The sequence below is a fragment of the Aethalodelphis obliquidens genome, unplaced genomic scaffold (assembly GCF_003676395.1).
Source record: "Aethalodelphis obliquidens isolate GAN/ISIS:26980383/991018 unplaced genomic scaffold, ASM367639v1 scaffold15, whole genome shotgun sequence".
NCBI lineage: Eukaryota > Metazoa > Chordata > Mammalia > Artiodactyla > Delphinidae > Aethalodelphis > Aethalodelphis obliquidens.
The window spans coordinates 251024-271523 of record NW_020837959.1 but is presented as its reverse complement, the minus strand read 5'-3'; the positions used below and the strand labels follow the sequence as shown (position 1 = coordinate 271523).

The 20500-nt window shown below is 62.5% G+C and overlaps 1 protein-coding gene across 2 annotated transcripts in view; it reads right to left on the bottom strand.

Annotated features, from left to right (window-relative positions):
• Positions 1-658: 658 nt before the first annotated feature.
• RASA3 (RAS p21 protein activator 3) overlaps positions 659-20500 on the bottom strand; it is an 86581-nt gene continuing 66739 nt past the window's right edge. Inside the window, exons 10-24 of one of the 2 annotated variants that reach the window (XM_027115739.1) lie at positions 19963-20119; positions 19519-19667; positions 18865-18979; positions 18096-18170; positions 17377-17500; positions 16855-16961; positions 15987-16064; positions 14617-14694; positions 14085-14158; positions 13176-13282; positions 12739-12821; positions 7795-8003; positions 7556-7659; positions 3951-4134; positions 659-1992 (exon numbers count right to left, since the gene is read on the bottom strand). In XM_027115739.1, coding sequence (XP_026971540.1) covers positions 1917-1992; positions 3951-4134; positions 7556-7659; positions 7795-8003; positions 12739-12821; positions 13176-13282; positions 14085-14158; positions 14617-14694; positions 15987-16064; positions 16855-16961; positions 17377-17500; positions 18096-18170; positions 18865-18979; positions 19519-19667; positions 19963-20119 — 1720 coding nt within the window. In that variant the 3' untranslated portion in view covers positions 659-1916. Of the gene's footprint in view, positions 1993-3950; positions 4135-6594; positions 6994-7555; positions 7660-7794; positions 8004-12738; positions 12822-13175; positions 13283-14084; positions 14159-14616; positions 14695-15986; positions 16065-16854; positions 16962-17376; positions 17501-18095; positions 18171-18864; positions 18980-19518; positions 19668-19962; positions 20120-20500 lie in introns of those variants that run through there. The other variant, XM_027115740.1, reaches the window with a different exon arrangement.

Genomic DNA, 20500 nt, shown 5'->3' with positions numbered 1-20500 from the left:
CTAGAGGGATCTCACCTGTCATCCAAGGAGCCTCACCTGTCATCCTGAGGGCCTCACCTATCATCATAGGGACCTCACCTGTCATCAGAAGCACCTCACCTGTCATCACGGGGACCCCACCTGTCATTAAGGGGGACCTCATCTGTCATCAGGGGATCCCACCTGTCGTCAAATGGACATCTGTCATCAGGGGTACCACACCTGTCATCAGAGGGACCTCACCTGTCGTCAGAGGGGCCACACCTGTCATCAGGGGGTCTACACCTGTCATCAGGGGGATCACATCTGTCATCAGAGGGACCTCACCTGTCATTAGGGGGACCCCACCTGTCGTCAGGGGAACCTTACCTGTTGTCAGGGGACCAAACCTGTTGTCAGGTGGATCCCACATGTCATCAAAGGGACCCTGTCGCTAGGGGGACCTCACCTGTTGCTAGGGGGACCTCACCTGTCATCAGGGGGATCACACTTGTCGTAAGGGGGACCTGTCCTATCATCAGGGGGACACCCTCTATCATCAGAGGGACCACATTTGTTGTCAAGGTACCTCACCTGTCATCACAGGCATGTCGTCCAGCTCCCTCCTGCCCCACTCCACCACACCCCCCATCTCCACGTGTGCCTTATCAGCGGGCGCTCCTGTGAAACCACGCCAGTCTCAGAAAGAATAAAAGGGCTGTTTTAATTGGCCAGTAAAATGCATCCCGATCATTAGTATCGTACAAACAGAGACACTGTTACAAATCCACGTTGAAAACTGCGGTTTGGAGCAGCCTCAGAGCTGCGGATACGGAGCTTTTTTTTTGCAACACTTTCCTCCACCATTTTTGCGACAACAGGCAATGTTACCACCTGCCGTCTAGATCTCGAGTCTGAACACAGCCGAGGCCTTCGGGGGAGTCAGCAGAAGCTCGTCAGGACCCCCAGCCCCAGACGCACAGCAGCCCTGGCAGCCCCCAGGGCCTCAGAGACGGCGAGCTCTGCCGCTGGCCCGGCGTCCGCTCCCAAGCCTCCAGCGCGGGCCCAGGTTTCCCCCTGCCTCCCTCCCCGTTCTCCCTCGGGGACCTTTACTTGGCTGCCATGAGACACAACCACTCCCTTTTCTGTCGTCTGGAGGCACATAGAGGCCTGGATGTTCTGAGTTACTTGATATCAAAGAGCTAATTAAAAACAGTCCTTTAAAAACATTAAGAAAAACAGCTTGAAAATAATGCACATTTCTATTTTTACAACCTTCCCCCAACTCCCACCAGGGTGGCAAACGTGGATTCTACTTTTAGCCCCACTGACAGCAAACAACACAACTTCGCTTGACGTGGCGGCTGCGTGGACGCGTATCAGCAGCAGGCAGGGGGGCTCCCACCCCGGGAACGAAGGCTGGGACCCCTAGGAAATCTCTCTGCAAAAGGACCCCGTGTCCCCAAAGAGCGAGGGCATCCTCAAACTGGGATCTCCGTGCGGTTCCGACCCTCTGGCCAGGACCGATACAAACGTCAAAAGCTGAAACCAGGAGGCTTCGTGCTGGTGGCCGCCTGGACGTCTGGCTCATAGGAGAAGAATAACGCTCGCAACACCCCTGCTGAGTCGAAGCAGAACGTTAGTGCCGGAGGCTCCACGGTGCGGGCGTCACAGACCAGCAGAGACAAACGTGCACGCGGCACAGGGCACACGCTCCGCAGGCCGCGGTGTCGCCGGCACCCTGTTCCCCAAAGGCCAGCTCAGGTTGCCTGCCACTGGCGTGATCAAGTGCACAGCCACCCGGAAATGGCCCGGGAGCCTCAGGAGTTCACAAGCTCGACCCCTGTCGGCTTGCAAGCTGAGGAGCTGCCCTCTGGTCTGGTGTTCTCTCCTTCCTGGACACGGGCTCACCCGGCGCAGCTCAGGGCACCATCCTGGGACAGGGGGTCCCGCGGGCTTCACATGGAATGGGCGGGGGTCTCAGACTGCTGCCTGATGTAGCTTTGGAAGCTCTTGTCTCCGATGGGGTGCTCCCTGCGGGGGTGTAGGGGGAGCAGCGTGAGCGTGGGCCGCCCTGTGGCTGGTGCGCCTCTGAACTGCCATCGCCTGTTTTTTGTTTTTTGTTTTTAATTTTTATTGGGGTAGAATTGCTTTAAAATGGTGTGTTAGTTGCTGCCGTATAACAAAGTGAATCAGCTATACGTATACATATATCCCCATAGTCCCTCCCTCTTGCATCTCCCTCCCACTCTCCCTATCCTACCCCTCTAGGTGGTCACAGAGCACCGAGCTGATCTCCCTGTGCTATGTGCCTGGTTCCCACTAGCTAGCTATTTTACGTTTGGGAGTGGATATACGTCCATGCCACTCTCTCACTTTGTCCCAGCTTACCCTTCCCCCTCCCTGTGGCCTCAAGTCCATCCTCTACATCTGCGTGTTTATTCTTCCTGTCCTGCCCCTAGGTTCTTCAGAACCATTTTTTTTTTTAAGATACCATATATGTGTGTTAGCATATGGTATTGTTTTTCTCTTTCTGACTTACTTCACTCTGTATGACAGACTCTAGGTGCATCCACCTCACTACAAATAACTCAATTTCGTTCTTTTTTATGGCTGAGTAATATTCCACTGTATATATGTGACACACCTTCTTTACCCATTCATCTGTCAATGGGCATTTAGGTTGCTTCCATGACATGGCTACTGTAAATAGTGCTGCAGTGAACATTGTGGTACATGACCCTTTTGAATTATGGTTTTCTCTGGGTATATGCCCAGTAGTGGGATTGCTGGGTTGTATGGTAGTTCTATTTGTAGTTTTTTAAGGAACCTCCATACTGTTCTCCATAGTGGCTGTAGCAATTTACATTCCCGCCAACAGTGCAGGAGGGTTCCCTTTTCGCCACACCCTCTCCAGCATTTATTGTTTGTAGATTTTCTGACGGTGGCCGTTCTGACTGCTGTGAGGTGGTACCTCACCGTAGTGGTGGGATCTGCATTTCTAATAATTAGTGGCGCTGAGCACCCTTTCCTGTGTGTGTTGTTCTCATCACCTTTCCCTGCCGTTGCTTGTGATGTGTGTTCATCGTAATACGTATGGCAGCAAAGGAGAAGTTAGCCCAAAACTGCCCGTGGAAGCACAGCCCGTGAGCCCGGCCTCAACGTGCGGGGCGCGTGTGCTCATGCGTGGGGAGACCGTGGCCTCCTGGAGTGAGCACCGTGGCGCTGCGCCCTGTTAGCTGATAGACGCTGGCACAGCCGTGAGTCACGGGCTCTGCCGTGTCTAAGAAAAGGCGTTTTTAGACGGTCGACGTGGGTTCTGACAGAGGGTGTTAAAGGGTCTAGAATGTGATGTGAACGTCTGTGGAGCCGGCAGCAGGCACGGTCGGCATCCCCAGGGGTGCTGGGCACCCTTGCAGCCTGGCCAGAGTCGGGGTCTCTCCCAGAGCCCCCCTTCCCTTCCCAGACCCAAGCCACGTCTTCCCTGGAAGGAAGCAGCCAGCAGGGAGGGGGCTGGGCCCACGCAGGGCTCCCGCCTCAGGTGTCGGGGCGGGCTCTGCCGTGGGTCCGTGGGCTCCAAGTACTCATAGGCTCTCGTCACCCACACCCTTCGTGCAGGAGGAGGGCGCCGCCTGGTTGCCTGCCCGGAGCCGGAGCTGCAGCCCCTGGCACAGAGCGCGGGTGGCCCGTCTGCGCCTGCCCCTCTGCGGCCGACCCCTCCCTCCCAGGATGCGGGGGGCGGGGGGCGGGGGGGGGTCCAGAGCCAGCCTGGAGAGGCAAAACGTGCTTCCCAGGGGCAGGGCCGCTGGCCCACGATGGAAGCCTAATTTCAGAAGCACATGGGTCGCGAGGCGGGAGCAGGAGGCGCCTCTGGGGACTCGGTGCAGAGGGCGCTGGGGGTGAAGCCAGATGGGGGCCCGCCGCGCCCCACAGGCAGGCAGCCCGAGGCGGCCCCTCCCCGGCTCCCCACGCCTCCAAGACCCCGGACTCACTGGCTCCCGTACTTGGTCCTCTTGAACTTGTCCCTTCTGTGCTGGGCGTGCTCCAGCTCCAGGGCCCCGACCCCGGTGATGACCTGCTTCAGCGTCTTGTAGGTCTCCTGGGGGTCGTCGATGACGAACGTGGAGTACTCCTCGCGCTCTGGACCATCGTACACAGACCTGCTCCCACAGGCCTCTGCAGCATCGGGGGCAGGGGCTGAGGTCAGCTTGGGGCGAGCGGACAGGCTGCCCCCCGAGCGCACGGGAAGGGCCGACCGCTCACACAAACGCACACGAACCAGAAGCCGCTAAGAGTGGGGCCAACCCTGAACCCCGAAGAAGCCTGCGGCACCGGAACCACAGACCCGAGGGTCCAACGCCGAGCACGAGGGCCCAACCCCTCTCCAGGGTGACCGGGCTCTGTGCAGCCTGGCCCGGGCTCCCAGACGGCTGCTCCTGGGACGTGCCACGGCAGGGACCTGCAGGGTGCAGGGCGGACGAGAAGCCATCCTCTCGGCCGTCACCTGTCGGCCAGTCTGTGCTAGCAGCTTCTTAGAGCCTCCATCGCCCCACCTGCTCAACAGGTACCTTTCTCATCCGACCACCGCACTCCTGCTGAAGACCACGCTGTGGCCTCCGGGCCCCCCACCTGCCCACAAACACCCGAGCTGCGTCCTGCACTCCAGGGCCACAGAGAGACGGGTGCCCGGCCCAGGTGAGCTGGCAGCAGGCCCCTTCGGCACGGCCTGTGATGTGCTGCCGGCTCACGGTCACGGAAAGATTTACTGCCTTCACTCCCAACTCAAGGGAAACCTCTTAATTCTTACTGAAAAACCACAAGTCTGTGCAAAGGGAACCTGGGAAGATTCAAAATTTCAAAGGAAATGGGAACATGACGTGAGAAAGACATAAGGGCTGCACACGCGAGGGATAAAGGGGCAGAGACGCGGGCGGGAGCGCCCAGGGCGCGGTGAGCTGCACTGATGAGTCCCTGGAGCCCGGCTGCCTGCACGTCCCCCCCGAGTCCCCTCTGGCTGTGCCTGCTTGGCCTCGAGCGAGTCCCTCAGGCTCCCGAGCCTCAGTGAACCCTTCTGGGAAACAGGGCAGCTTAGGAGTAGGATGGGAATCACCGAAGGACCACGATCCCACGCGGGGGGCCAGGCGGTGGCAGGGTCGGGACACAGGCAGAGACGCCCAGCCGCCTCAGCTCGGGGGCTGCGTGAACCGCTTCACAGGGGTTGTTCCACACGGCCCCTGGGCCAGCCTGGCGGGTGGGGCCCGTCGCTGCCATTTCCCAGAGGAGGGGGCTGTGTGCCCAGCTGGTCTCGCAGCGGATGCCAAGGCAGCTCTGCACTGAGGCCTGTGCGTCGCGGGGAATCTCCTGCTAGGGGGCCAACGAGTGTGGCTGCAGTGGCGGGAGCTGGGACAGACCCGGGAGGAGGTCCCGGGACCGGGCTGGGGAGCAGCTCTTAATTCGGGGCCCAACGTCAGACGCGAGATTTGTGACTGGACCCAAAACAGACCCGGAGCATCCATGGGGCCGGGCGGCAAGCTCGCCCTCCGCTCCTCTTTGACAGGGCTCCCCAAACCAAGCCTGGGCAACGCTGGAGCGCGTGCTGGGGCCGGCTGGCGGCGGGTACACGTTTCTAAAACGGCCCTAGGAACGAGGAAGAGCACAGGGCAGACGCAGGACAGTGCAAAGGCGGACTTGCTGACCGACAAGGACGGGAGGACAGCGAGCACGGCCCCTGCCGGTGACACGGGGGGGCAGATATCTACGTCGGGAGGACACCCAACAGCCAGGTGACACAGGACACAGAGGCCCTGACGGTGAGCCCAATGTCCGTGCCCCGAGGTGGGAAGGGCGAGCCTGACAGTGCGTCCTGGCCCCTCCTAGGGGCAGACGGTGGCCCGTGGCTGATGGGCTGCCCCGAGGTGCTGGCTGAGCCGCGGGGGGGGGGGGGGGGGGGGCCTTCGTGCTGATTTAACGGGCACGCGTGCAGCACGGCTCCGTGTCTGTGGAAGTCACCCCGAGACCTTCCCGGGCCCCCTCGCCACGCCTGCGGGAAGGTGTGCGTGCAGGCTGCCTTCCAGGGCGCAGACGGGGTGGCTGGCCACCATCACCGAGACCTTGGCCGCGTGACCGCGGTCCGGCAGCCCTTCCGCACACGATCCCACCCAGCCCTGCACTGGCCCGGCGCCACCTGCAGCACTGGGCACCGAACTCCAGGGGGACACCGCCGTGAGGGAGGTGGGGGGACAGACTCACAGGCGACCGGGACACAGCCGCCTCCCAGCACGGAAAGGCTGCTGTGCCCGGAGGAGAGGCCTTGGTATGTCGTCAGCCCACGGGCTGAGCGCTCAGGGCAGTTTGACCGACGTAAACGAGGGTCTCAAGGAGATGAGAGCCCCTGACAGCAGAGTATCGGCCTCAAGAAAGCGCTGAGGTTCCAGGCAGAGGCCTGAAGACTGTGGAAAGTGACTCAGTGCTTTGGTGCCTCCGTGAAGTGAGCAGTAAGGCCTCCAATCCGGCTGACCTTCTGTGAACCCTTGTTGTCAAGATCACTGCTATCCTGGGAGGGAGGCTGGGTGTTCAAGACCCCTTTCCATTTGACTGTCCATCCATCTACCCATGCACCCACCCACCCACCCACCCATCCATCCACGCATCCAGCAAACAGGTACTGAGTCCCTCCTGTGTGCTAGGCACTGGGATGAATGACACCTGCCTCTCCTCGCAAGGTCATGTGTGTCGCTGGTGAACAGATCTGAGAGGGCATCATCGTAATGGCAGAGATCAGCACAGGCTGTCCGCAGGGGGCAGGATAAGCTCGGGAGGGGCCCCCCCAGGACACACGGCGTCAGCCAGATAAGGGGCGCATCGGGGGCAAAGGCACAGGGGTCTGCCGCGTGGTGCTGGGGCAGAGAGGGAGGCGGGGGTCTGGAGAACATGGGCGGGCAGCTGCGTGCTCACCAAGGCATGGCTAAAGTACCCTCCAGGAGACGAACAGGAAAAGAATCCAACAGGCTTGTGTCCGGGCACCTTCTGAGGGGGCTGCAGGGCCCACCACAGAATCTCTAACAGCAGCTCTGAGGAGTGCCAGCCCCAGTGCAGGGTCACACAGCTCACCGCCCCCAGCTCGCCTTGCATCTGCCTCTCCTGCTACAGCCCAAGCGCCCCCCTGGTCTCCCGACTTGCCCCACCTACACTGCTTCATTCTGCAGGGCACGGAGAGCAACGGAATGCAGGAAAACACCTGGAGCTGCCAGCAGGGGCACGAGCACACGCACACTCACACACGGGTCCACACACACACACACACGTGCACACACACACACGTGCACACGTCCCTCTGGAAAACACACAAGATTGAAACTCCTTGTTTGGAGGCATGGGAGGTTATTAAGACACAGGATCTTCTCAAGAATCTGGCAGTTTCAGAGGCTGCAAGCTAAATTCCATCTTAAAATTATCCATAGAACCTGTTATCTAAGTAACTGCCCCCCAATAGCCACTCAACCTGCAGAACGTTTTCCCCGTCGGCGCCATAAACGATGACACCGCGCGCGCAGCCCCTGGCGGCCCCCAGGGCTCACCCCCATCCGCCCCGCCTCACCTTGCATCTTCTCGAGTTTGCTCATGTACGAGCTGAAGAGAGAGTAGATGCGCTCAGTCTCTCGGTCCCCGTCGATGTCCAGCTGGATGTTTGCTGGGAGGCCGCTGCCCAGACACCGCGCGAGCGGGCAGAGAGGAGGAGGGGTCAGTTGTGGCGGTGGTCATTTAAAGGTCACTAAACACGGGGGCCCCAGCCCGCACTTATCCCCGCCCCGGGCTGGGGTACCAGGCACAACCTACCTGGTGCAGGGGGAGCAGCCGGCAGCCGTGTCCGAGGAGGCCCTGCAGCACAGCCAGTGGCCGTTCAGGTAGGCGGACGGGTGGTAGACGGCCAGGCGCTTCTGGTTGCACTGGCTCACCTTGGTGAGGATGTCGATCCAGGCCTTGGCCTCCACGCAGTTGTTGGCCTGGATGTACAGTGCCCGCTCGGGCTGGATGACCTGGAACATCTGAGGGGCAAGGGCGGGCTCAGGGGGCTCCACGGCAGGGCCTCCTGCCTGAACCGTGAGGGCCACTCTTGTCCACGCCAACCAGCCTGGGGCCGAGTGGGGGCAGAGCGGGGACACAGGAGGCTGCGCGGCTCGGCGGGGTCAGCCCCGGTCACCCGGGTCAGGGCGCTGCCTTTCGGGGGCCTTGGGGTCCCCCCGGAAAAGCAAAGGCGCTGCACCACTTGCACCAGGACACGTGAACTGGGACGTGGCCGTCACACAGACGCGCTGGCTCCTCGGCCTCCTTCGTCTTTGGGCGGGATGGGCTTCGTACAAGACGCCACAGCACACCCTGCCCTCTCTCCCGTCCGCTTCCCCAGACTTGCCTCGGGGCCTTTGCATGTGCTGCTGTCCATCTGAAATGTACTCCCCCTGCAAGACTGACCACTCCAGGGACCCCTCCTTCTCTCAGGCAGAAGTTACTTCCCCCGTGAGGCTTCTCGGAGCCTCCACTGCCTTTCCTATTTATTATTCACTCAACAAACATTCCTAAGTACCAGGCACTGTCCTAGGTCCTGGGGACACAGTGGCCCAAACATAGTTTCTGCTCTCGTGAGCTCCCAGCCAGCAAGAAAGACAAGAGTGAACACAAAGCACGGGGGCTGTGAGGGGGGAGGAGGAGGCCAAAAGGAGGGTCAGGAGGGAGCCCTCGAGACAGACGATCCCCCAGCTGCGATCAGACGGGCGACGCAGAGTTAATTAAGCTGAGTGGGGAAAGCAGGCAGCAGGGGACGGGAGGTGCAAAGGCCCTGGGGGCAGCGAGGGGCAGGTGCTCCCAGCAGACGCAGGCCCGGCTGCACACAGAAGGGCAGGGAGGTCAGCAGCCCTGAGCCCTGGGAGGCTGTCAGGCTGGACTTGGCAGAGGGCATGTGGGAGGCCAGGAGTCGGGACGTCAAAGTCCACGGAGGCCTTCTGCAAGGTGGGGCGGTGTGCCCGGAGGACGAACAGGATTCGAAGGATTCTGGGAGGGGCCAGGGCCCAAGTTCCGGAGTGAACAGCCACGGCTCCCCCCAGCCCCACCCCACCCACACGTGCACCATCGCACAGGCCTCAGACTGCATGCTCTGTACGTGGCTGCGATCCCCGACGGAGGGAAGGCCCTGGAGGGAGCGCTCTGCTCCGATCGTCCTCACAGGCGGGCCCCTCCGCCAGGGCCCGGCACATCACAGGCCTTCAAAGACGTCTCACAAATGGAAGAGGACGTTGGCCTGGTAGTTAGCGCGTGGAAGCCGCCTCTGGGGAAGGCAGCGGGAAAGCACAGGCCGATGAGAAAAGGATCCTGAAATTGTAGCCCTGACGGAACGAAGCAGCTCACGGCTGCTTCCAGGGTATTTTCCACACTCTGTCCCTCTGTGGTCGTCAGGAAGGCCACCGGCTGAGAGCACAGCATCCCCAGCCCCATCCAGGGGAGCGGTGGGAGGTGCCGTGCAGACACACACGGCAGGACGCTGCCCACCAAGGGGGCAGGTCGAGGGTGCTAACCTCCCTCAGGCCCAGAAACCCGCCCGCACCTGCCACGGGGCCATCTGCGGCCCAAAACATGGCCTCAAGTTGTCCTGGGGCAGGACCAGGCGCCAAGGTCGGGAGCCAGCGCAGGGCGAGCACAGCTGCCGTCTCCGACCACCTGTCCAGCGAGCAGCCTAACCCTCTGAGGCCGTGGGGCCGGCCTCAGACCAGACGGAGGCCGGACAGACAGACCCAGTGCGGCCGTGGGCACCTACTGAAACCGGAAGCGCAAGGCAGATGGACGCGAGGACGGGGAAGGAGGCTGGCGGCCAGTCGGGTCCCGGGGGCAAGCCCGACTCTTGGGGGGTCCGTGAGCCGGGAGCGCGTGACCCACAGAGACACCGGGGCTCCCGGGGCCCGGAGGGGGCTCGAGGGCAGCAGGGCGGGGTGGCGACGTGAAACACAGGAGGGGAGGCCGGGTCTGTGGCTGCGTGGAGCACGTCCAGGCTCTGGGGCCGCACGGTCTGGGCTGGGCTCTGCCCCCACGCACGGGTGTGAGCTCTGGGTCAGCATCGTGACCCCTCCTCAGGACGGCCATGGGGGGAGACGGCTCTCAGTGACCTCGGAAGAGCGCGAACGCCCAGGGCCTGGACCCCGCTAAGGCCCCCAGCCGCAGCTCTTAAGAGTAAGGGCAGTAATTTGTCTGAACGTTGAAATGAAGAGCCTTAAACAGGGTTGATCTCCCGAGAACACCTCCCTCCTCCTTAAAGCAAGGTGTCCCTTTGGGCAAAGGATTCCAAATTATTACCCTCGGTTAGGCTTCTGCAGGGTTCTGCCCGACTGGACCTTCCCCTGAATAAAACATTCCAAGTCAATGCGCCACAAGGGGAATGAACCGCGTGGAGCCTCATCTGCCGTTTGCCTCGCCCGGCAACCACCCCGGGGACTGCCGTCGTCTGCAGCGGAGGGCTTGAAGGGCTGACCGCCCAGCCGCGAGGGTCCCACCTGCTCTGCCTATCTGTGGAAGGGACGTCCCCGCCACCATCACCCTCAGGGAGACCCCGGCCGGTGGGGCCATCCCTCCAACCACTGCAGCCTCAGGACAGGAGGGAGAGCCACAGAGAAGAGGTGCCCAGTCTGGGACGCTGGGGAGCTGCCCGCACTCCTGAGGGAGGCTCCGCCCACGGCCCCTGGGCATGGCGCCCATGCCGCCAGTCACCCTTGGCGCTGGCCACAGGCTGGGGTCTCTTTAAAGCTGGAAGACTAGGGAAGAATTTGGAGGATTTGAAGTTTTAACTCTTAGTTATTATTTACAGCCCCACCTTCCTTCAAAAAAGACCGCGTGTGACTCATACGAAATATATCTAACGAAACTGAAAAATATAAAAAATATTTAGAAAATTAGGAGCAGAGAAAGAGAAATGGGAACAGACTTGGGAGAAACAGGACCTAAGCGCGCAGATTTTCTAATGAAAACAGACAACCCAGAAAAGCCCTCAGATCGGGCTACGGGCTGGTGGCCTGGGGAGGTGGGACGCAAGGCCATCGCCCCCCAGTGGCTGCGCGAGGCTGCAGGGGACTTCCCCACGAGAGCACCCCTTGGATAGCAGAGTCGTCCTGGCACCCGGTGGGAACCCCGTGCTCCCCCTCGGAGGGGACAGGAGGGGACACGGCGGTGATGGCGGGGGATGGGCAGGAGTGTTTTCTCCTCCCCAGCGTTCGGAGGTGCTCGGCGACGAGAACTCAGGCACCGTCCCCCCAGCCCCCCTCCACCATGGTGCCCACAGTGTCGGGAAGTGAACGCAAAGCGGGGGTTCCCCAAGCTGTCTGCAAGCACCTGGATGGTCAGCAGAGGCGGACCTCATGGGAGGGTCCCCTAGAGCCTCCGCCCAAAGTCTGGCTTCGAAATGACCAGTGGCAGCTGCTCACTCCTGCCGGTCAGGCCATGCGTGGGCTCCTGCAGACGCGGACACCTCCGTGGGGCCCGACGGCATGGACGGCATGTACCCGGAGGGGGGAGCTACAGGGGCAGCAAAAACCGTGCCATTCCCACGGCCAGATCCGGGCCACGTGAGCACCCACGTGGTCTCACCAATGAGGGGCTCCGGCCTGAATGAAACGGGGCCCTGCGAGGCCGCACAGCCCAAAACACACCAGGGAGAGAGAAAGACCCTCGGCAAAAGGAAGCGACAGGATGCAGCAAAGGGACAAGAGAAGCAAAAAGCGTGAGGCCGAGCAAGACGGGGCAGAGCTGATGCGTCCAGTGGGGCCACGTGTCCCCGACTGACCCCGGCCACGGGCCGCCGGCCGACCCCAGGCCACATGTCCCCGACCGACCCCTGGCCACGGGCCCCCGGTTGACCCCGGGCCACATGTCCCCGACTCACCCCGGGCCACATGTCCCCGACCGACCCCAGGCCACAGGTCCCCGACCGACCCCGGGCCACGGGTCCCCAACAGACCCCGGGCCACGGGTCCCCGACAGACCCCGGGCCACGGGTCCCCGACAGACCCCGGGCCACGGGTCCCCGACAGACCCCGGGCCACGGGTCCCTGACACAAGCCACCAGCACTCGTGCCACATCTGAGGGAGTCCCTACAAAACGCGTCACCTGAAGCTGCCACGCTGACCCCGACACACCCAGACCAAGGGCCGCCTCCAAACACTGGCCTTTCTGCTTCAGAAATGCCGAGGCCACAGAACACAGAGAAAGGCTGAGCAATGTCCCGGATTAAGGAGACAGCAGAGAACCAAGTACCGGTGTTGGCCTGGGACACACAACGGCTTAGAGAATGTCACTGGGCAGCTGGGCGGCGGCTCAGCAGTGACGCTGCGCGCGGGTCGGGTGTCCTGATGCTGGCTGCAGAGTTACGTAAAGGATGTCCTTGTTTTTAAGAAACACACTGAAGATACACATGCTTCAGAAGCCATACGCACATGTACACGGAGAGAGACGGGAGGAGGTCGGGGGCTCAGCCAGCCGACAGGACAAGTGCAGACGAGCAACTGCTCGCGGTGAGGGGCTCGCGGTGAGGGGCTGCAGCCCTCGCTCTATGTTTGGAGCTTGTAGACGCAAGACTCAATCTAAACCGAAAGTCTTAGAGAAACCCCGCGGGTCCTGCCAACCCAGCGGGCAGGGTCGGGCTCTCTGCCCCGCGGCAGCGCCTTGCGGCTGCCAGCTCACAAGGGTCTGGGAGCAGGTGCGAGACGCGGACGGCGGCGAGGTCGAGGGGATGGGGTGGCACTCACGTTCTTCATCTTGAAGGACTCCTCTTCCAGAGGCTCCACCGCCAGGATATTCTCGATGGGGATGCTGTAGAGAGGTGGGTCCCCTGTGGCAGAGTGTGCCCGTGAGCCGCCAGGAGGGGCCGGTCTCCCCTCGAAGGCAGGTGACACCGGCCTCACGCGCTCACCCCCCACAGGACCCAGGTCCCTGAGAAGCCAACCCCACGTTTCCATGGGGACATCCTGTGATCTAGATCAGAGCCACCCACGCAGGACAAGAGCGTCCACCCCGAGACCCTGCTCTCCACGATGCCCAGGCCGCCCTCTCGGTGCCCGCCTCCCGGGTAAGGACCCGCCCACCCCAGAAAAGCGACCGGTACCGCCACGGGGGCTGAGGCAAGGCTCTGGTCCCTCGGAATACAATATGTGAGAACAAATGAAAAGCGCACTGTTCTTGGTACCTTTGCTTTTCTGGTAGGTAAATTCATGGTTTGTCAGGCGAAACCATCTCTTCTTAAAATTCTTCATCCCAAAGCGTTTTCGCCCTTGTGCTCTCTTAATCATGAACCTGTCGTGAACGGCACAGGCTGGTGGGTGAGCGGCTTAGGGCGGGGTGCATGTCCCCCCTGCCCGCCAGCTCCGGCAGCCCAAAGTCACAAAGTCAAAGCCTGCAGAATCACAACAGGTCGCCACTGCCGTACCTGTGGTACTCGAAGCAGACTGTGGGATTTCGGTATCTTATAATTTTATTCCCAAGTGACAGGATTTAAAAATCAAAAGGCAAAGGTCTCTACTTTGGAAAAGTTTAGCTCCTGTGCTGGTGTCAACTTCAAGTTACAAGCTGGTGATGACCACGGGTCTATCTGAGCTCCAGCAAAGGGCACCCCCTCACCCCCACCCTGAAAACATGGGCAAGAGATGCTCCCAAAGAAAGTGCCGGCGGCAGGCTCCCAGCCCGCAGGTGTGCTCTGGAAGCAAAGACGGGAGGCGAGAGGCAGCTGCTCTCTGCTGCGTCCTGTATTCTGAGCCCCTGACGGGGGGCACTTCTGAGCGAGGGGCTGATGGAGGGCAGGGGGGCCTTGGACTCGGGTGAGGGGGCCACCCGGGCAGAAGCCTCTGATTATCTGGGGGCTGTTCAGTCTCCCCCGCCTTCAAACTCCGCTCCCAGATGGGCATTCCTCCACTCGCAGCCTCAGCAGAGAACAGGCACAGGACTGAAGACACGCCATGGCGCAGCCCTGGGGCATCTCTCCCAGACGGACCAAGGCCCCAGACGGGTCTGGATGCCCTCTGGCCCCGCGGGCAGGGATGCCTGCTTGGCGCTGAGCCAGCCTGGGAGCCCCACCCTGCCTCTCTCCCGCCAGCCCTACCCTTCCTTAAGCAGAATGGGCTGCTGCACACTCTTGGGGTCTCTTCTCCCGGAGGACGAGATCAAATCTAAGAACTGAAGTGGAAAGAAACCGGATGGTTAAAAGGCGAACCTTCGTAGGAACAGTGCCTGGGTGCCCTGCATCTCCTTCTGGAACCAGAGGAGAGAGGAGACTCTGAGAAACAAGTTGTCGGGCGAGGGTCCCTCTGAGAGGACCATGGGGTCTTGACTCTGTTGAGACTGAGCCGCTTCCAGCCCTAGCTGAACCCCGGCCCCTCCCGGGAAGGGCTGGCCGCACCTACAGCTGTTACTGCTCCTGAGAGGCCGCCAGGCCTCAGGTAACACCTGGAGGTCCACCTGCTCCCCTCGTGGAGCTGGAAGCCATCGCGGCTCCCCTCCCTGGCCCCCGCCCCGGGTTTTGCCCCCACGGGGCCTCCCCGCTCAGTTCAACCACCCACGACCGTCCGGATCCCTCCCACCGAGTCAGCCGCCTCTGCTGCCGCGAGTCTGCGTTCATCGACGCCGATGCTTACATTTTTCACTGCATCAGCGTACTTCTGCTCGTTGAAAAATTCATAGAATGCAGCCATGTAGGATTCCTTAAAGCTGGCCTAAAATGAAACAGGTCACTTAATGGAGGCCTAAGGTGTCCCGGCCCGAACCTGAAAGATCTGGAGTGCGGCCACGGGCGCTGAACAGCAAAACACGCAGAGGTGGATGCTGTCCCGGGTGCCGAGTACCCCGGCCCCAGTCGCAGGGAGGGGCCACACGCCGCAGGGTGGATTCCACTCAAGCCGTGTTCAAAAAGCGAACCACACGGGGTCCTTGGTGAGACCTTCGTCGTGCACGACTCAGCACCTTTTGCGGTGCGTGGCTCCCAGACGCGGCTGCTGGGACGAGAGGGGTCCTCACCTCCAGGAGCTGGGGCAGCGGCAAGAGGGACCCGGGGGGACCTGTGTCCGCATGACGGCACTTTGCTACCCTGGGTGTGAAAACGAGCGAGTCTGTGCAGACCTCAGCCCAGCAGGTGCCTGTTTATCTGGGCTTCCAGCCGACAAACGCTGGGGCTGACGGATGGAGGAGAGCGTTGGCCCACGGCTTTGTGTCCCTCGGATTCAGAGAAAGCCGAGCGTTTGCCCTGCAGGGGGCTGCTTGTCTGCAGTGCTGAGAGCCTGGGTCACTCCGCCCCACAAAGAACAGAATGGGGAGAGCTGGGGTGATCCTGTAGGTCATGGCTCAACCCTTTCCAGACAGAGCCTGACAGGCCCCTCCCTGAGGAACAGGCCATGTCACCGCCTGTGTGCGGGGAACCCAGAGCCCACACTGCTGCTGCTGTCACGGGGTGGACCCCCGGGGCCCTGGCACGTCGTCAGTCTCCAGGACGCCCCCGTGAAGGGGAGACGCAGATTTGTCACCAAATGGGGTAAAATGAGCTCAGACCCAGGGAAGGAGGGGCTCTCGCTGGCCCCACGTAGACGAGCCCTCGGTCACCAGGCAGCACCCCGACTTCCTTAAGGTGCTCAGGCCGAGGACACCCGGCTGTGTGGCAAGAGCTACGCAGTCCCTAGAGCCAAGGGGACATGGTTTGTGGATCCAGACATGGCAGTGGGAGTGTTAGCTGCCCACGGGGGACGCACAGGGGACGGTCACTGACCACAGGGGACATCACCGCCCACAGGGATGGTCATCGCCCACAGGGGACAGTCATCGCCCACGGGGGACAGTCATCGCCCACAGGGGACGGTCACCACCCACAGGGGATGGTCACCGCCCACAGGGGACGCCTCCACGCGGTGAGGCCCCCCCCCACGGCCCGCGGGGACTCTGGGCAATGCCTGCTCCTCGTCCTACTACTCCTTCCTCCTCCTTCGTGTTGAAAAGAGAACTCAAGTCAGTGACTCACGGACTTGGACTTGGACAGGCTGCCGAGAGTCTGAATGGTCTTTGAGACGAGCGTCAGCGTCCTCGATGTCTGCGGGTCCTGCCGGAGACGGGAAGGGGACAGTCTCACAGTTGAGTCGTGAATGAGCCCAGAACCGCCGCCGACAGAACGAACGACACCCCTAACAGCTGCACGGAGCGAGCGTCGTCCGTGAGTGAGCAGGTGAACCGCTGGCGCTGGAGTCGGAGGTCCCTGTGGGCCCTCCAACCCAGGTGGCTGCGAGCTGCTGACATGCGGGCTCTCGGGCCACCCCTGACCCCAGACCCCACGTTTCCAGCAAAGGAGCGGATCCCCCTGGCGACCCTGGGCCTGAGTCTCCCGGGAACCCAGCCTGGGGGCCTCTCACCCTCCACACGGTTCGCAGGCTTAATTTAAAACCAGCAAAACCAGGAATGGGCCCATCACCCTGGGCTTTCCGCCTGGCACTGTGGCCCCCTGGCACTCTCTCTGCAAGGGCTCGGGCCTCGGGCCTTTTCACGGTGGGAGCTCTGAAATCATCTGCGGACCACATGGCCTGAATGATGACTGATATCCACGCTCCGTCCTCCTGTGTGTGGGCAGTGGGTAACGTCATAACAAAAGCCCAGAGGAAGCCCTGGTCACACCATCCAGCGGTTTTAACAACACAACTTTGATTAGAACGTCTTGAAACCTTCCTGAGACAAAGACATAAGGGCATGTGGCACGTTCACAACCCAGCCACCACCTGGGGCTACCTCTGCACCTCCCCGGCTCGGCTCACGGGAGCTGCCCCGGCCACCTGCTGGCCCAGGGGGCCGGACGGTCAGGAGGTCCGGTTGACTAGTTTCCGGGACAGGGGCTCACTTACCGTGTGGTGGGGTGTGAGCTGGAAGAGGTTGGGGGACAGGATGGCTGGAGCAAAGAACCTCAGGAAGATGAAGCTGCTGACGGCCGTGTACCTCACGTCCAGGTCATCTGTGGCCAGGACACAGAGACAGGACTCACCGGGGCTGCTGGAGCCGCAGGAATAACCGGGGGCAGGAAGAAACTGGGAACCACTGGGACAGAGCTCGGCTGTGGCCTCCGGGTGGGGCTGGGGCCCAACTCACACAGGGGCCAGTGCAGACAGGAGCCAGGGGCCCTGCCCGCCGTGCAGCCCCCATGCTGGTGCCTGACGCTGCCCACTGGCTACGGGGTCAGAACCCTCGCTACGGGGCCCTGAGCGTCCGTCTCTGCCTGGAGGCCTCCGTCCGGTGAGGGGTGCGGGTGTCCCCACGGTGTGGGGGTCAGAACCCTCGTTACGGGGCCCTGAACGTCCGTCTCTGCCTGGAGGCCTCCGTCTGGTGAGGGGTGCGGGTGTCCCCACGGTGTGGGCGCCACGAGCACTCGCCTTGGAAGCGCTTGGCGGCCGCTTCTCGCAGGGAGAAGAAGATGTCACACATGACGGTGGGGCAGCTCAGCCCCGACGTGGTGATGACGCTGAAGACGCGGTCCACGTACTGCCGTAGGTTCTCCTGCAAGGGGGGGGCTCAGCCGTCTGCTCCAGACTCCCCTGGGCTGCCGTGCCCCGCGGCCGCCAGGAGGGGCGAGGGCGAGGCTGGGGTCCCAGAGCAGCAAAGACAGACTTCCCGTCGTGGGCCAGGAGCAGCACGCTGCAATCACAGTGACCCACGCAACCAGCCAGGGGCGCGGGTGGAGGGAGCACGCTGTGTGCCCACATCGACCGGCAGCCTAGAGGCCGTGCCCGCGGCGACGTGGCCTCCCGAGTGCCAGGACCGGGCTCTGCTCTTTAGAGGCAAAGACTCGGCGGAAAGATGGAAACAGGGACTTGGCTGTTTTAAAAACTGGGGCAGAGCTCCAGGAGCAGCCACAGGTGGCCCAGGCTGGGGAGCGCGTTTGCTGAGCTGAGGGAGACGCCCCCAACCATGGAGGTTCCCGGGTATGGGTGGCGGGAGGCGCAGGCCGGGCACAGAGCAGGGGAGGTGGTGGCTGGCGCCGGGGGCGGGGGGGGGGGTGGTCCCCCGAGGCCGCTGCAGCTCAGGCGCCTGCCACCGCCCACCATCCGGGGGTCGCAGCGTCCAAGGCGCTGGAGGGCGAGCCGGGCCTCACCGTGTTGCTCTCCAGGCTCTCACCGTCCTTCAGCCTCACGGGGTCGATCTCACAGGACTTGTGACTCTGGCAGATCTGCGGAGAGCGTTGGAGACACGCAGTGCGTGAGCCGAGCCTGGAGCCCAGGTGGGTGGGGTCACGGCAGGCGAGGAGGGCCTGGTCCAGGAGGGGCAGCTTGAGGCCTGGCCTGGGAGGGGCAGTCCTTCTCGAGACTGCAGCGCGGCGGCTGACACGGGATGAGGCTTCACCAGCTTAATAACGTTTTACCTCAAAGTGCTCTCAGGGTTTGGCTCACAGATCAAACCAGAATCTACTCTCAATTCCCTCAAAGGACTGCAAGGACCGCAAAGGACCTGCTTTTTGGTGAAACTGTTCTGGGGGAAACACCCCCTCCCAGGAAGGTGTCAGTAAGAGATGGAGGGTCACTCCTCCCAGGGTGTCTGACCGGGGCAGGGGTTTGGTGTGGGGGGGACAGCAGCAGGGCTGTCTCTCTGGCCTCGTGGATTCGGGGGAGGAGGCGTCCTCGGAAGAACCAGTTTTTCTCTTGCGTGTCATTCTGTCTTAGCGGAATGATGGACTTGCTTAAGTATTTTTCTAATTTGAGAAAACAAGGAAGCTTCTGGGATGCTCAGAAGGTCCCCTTGGGAAGCCGGAGAGAAGCTGACATGGAAGCCACAGTTCTGGGCTTAGGCGGGGCCCGGGGCTGCGGGCTCTGTGTCACCTGCCCTTCCCTTGGGACTCTCTGGCCCGCCAGCAGTGCCCCCCTCACCTCCTCTATGGTGGGCTTCAGGGTGACGTGCAGGTAGTGCATCCCCGCCAGCTTCATCGTCTCGTCGATGCACTTGGACGTTAGCGAGTTTCCTCGGAAGATGGTATTGGGATCCCTGGAAAACAGTGTCGGATAGGGAGGCATCCAGGGGGCAGGGAGGCCACCTGACCGAAGCCTCGCAGTGGGGCCTGAGCCCTGGGCCTGCCTGCCGTGTAACAAACCCACCGCGGCCACCGCCGGGTCCCCAGGGCGCAGCAGCCGTGCGCCCCCCACCCTGCGCTTTGAGGGCCTCCTCCGCTCCTCAGGGCCTGGGGTCAGCACGGGAGGCAAGGCCCAACGACACCTCCGGCAGGGCACGCTCTGGATCCTTCTGAGCCAACGGTCCCAGGGAGCCACTCCCAGCAGAACCCACCTCCCCGGAAGGCCCGCGGGCCCAGCCTCAGGAACGGAGCCGCCCCCGAGGCACCCGGTGCCCCGCTCACCGCTCCGTGCCACGTGCCTCCCAGTTCCCAGGAGAAAAGGCGCATTTTTAGAAGCGCAAGTGTGTCTCTGAAGGAACCCTGACCGTGTGGCTTCCTCTGGCTGCCCGGACCCCCGTCCAGCCCCTGAACAGGCCGGACCCCCGGAGGGTCTCGGGGCGCGCTTGGCACTCACTGGGTCCTCCGGACCTCGGCACTGGCGATGGCACTGATGAAGGGCACCACCCGGCCGTAGTGCAGGAAGAGCCGCACCAGCGGGACGGCCGCCTCCTGCTTCTCCCTGCAGACCTCGCCCAGGATGTGGGCCGCAGACGCTGAGACGGGCTGGGGAGACAGGGCATGAAGGAGGCGAGCCCCAGGCCCAGCCCCCCACTTTGCGTGCGCCCGGCGGGTCTGCGCCTCCCCCCCGCACCCCCACACAGCACCGGGGCCAGTGAGCAGAGGGCCATGACCCTGGGGTCACTGTCAGACAGAGCGCCAGGCGTGGGCCATGCCGGGTCCTGTGGCTCTCGCTGCAGGGGACGTGAGGGCTCCCTTCCCCAGCAGAGGGAGACCCAGATGGTCCCAAACACACGGCAGGTCCAAGGTGGGGGCTACGGTGCGCGAGCCACGCAGGTACCTCCACGTCCGCCGACCGCAGAAGCAGGTCCCGCAGGGGGCTGTAGTAGTCGGAGGAGAAGACGTGGTCTTCCGTGTAAACCACGTTCAAGCGCAGCGACCCCAGGTCTTCCGGCTTCAGGCTCTTACTGCCGTTGTCCCGGGGCTGAAGGAAGTACCTGGTGCAGGACACACAGACAAACAAGGCAGTTTGAGGCAGCAGCTCCCCCAGGGACCCCGCTTGGGTGGTCCTCCCGTCGCAGGCTGTGTCGGGGTCTGAGGCAAGGGGACTCGGGAGATTCTGCAGGACACCCTGCTTAAGTCCCTCTGCCTCAGTGGCCCCAACCTGACACCCCTGCAGGGTCCCTGCACCTGGGGGGTCCACCATCTGATACCCCCGCAGGGTCCCTGCACCTGGGTGTCCCCCGTCTGATACCCCCGCAGGGTCCCCGCACCTGGGGCATCCCCCATCTGACACCCCCGCAGCGTCTGCATGGGCATCCCCCATCTGACACCCCCGCAGGGTCCCTGCACCTGGGGGGTCCCCCATCTGATACCCC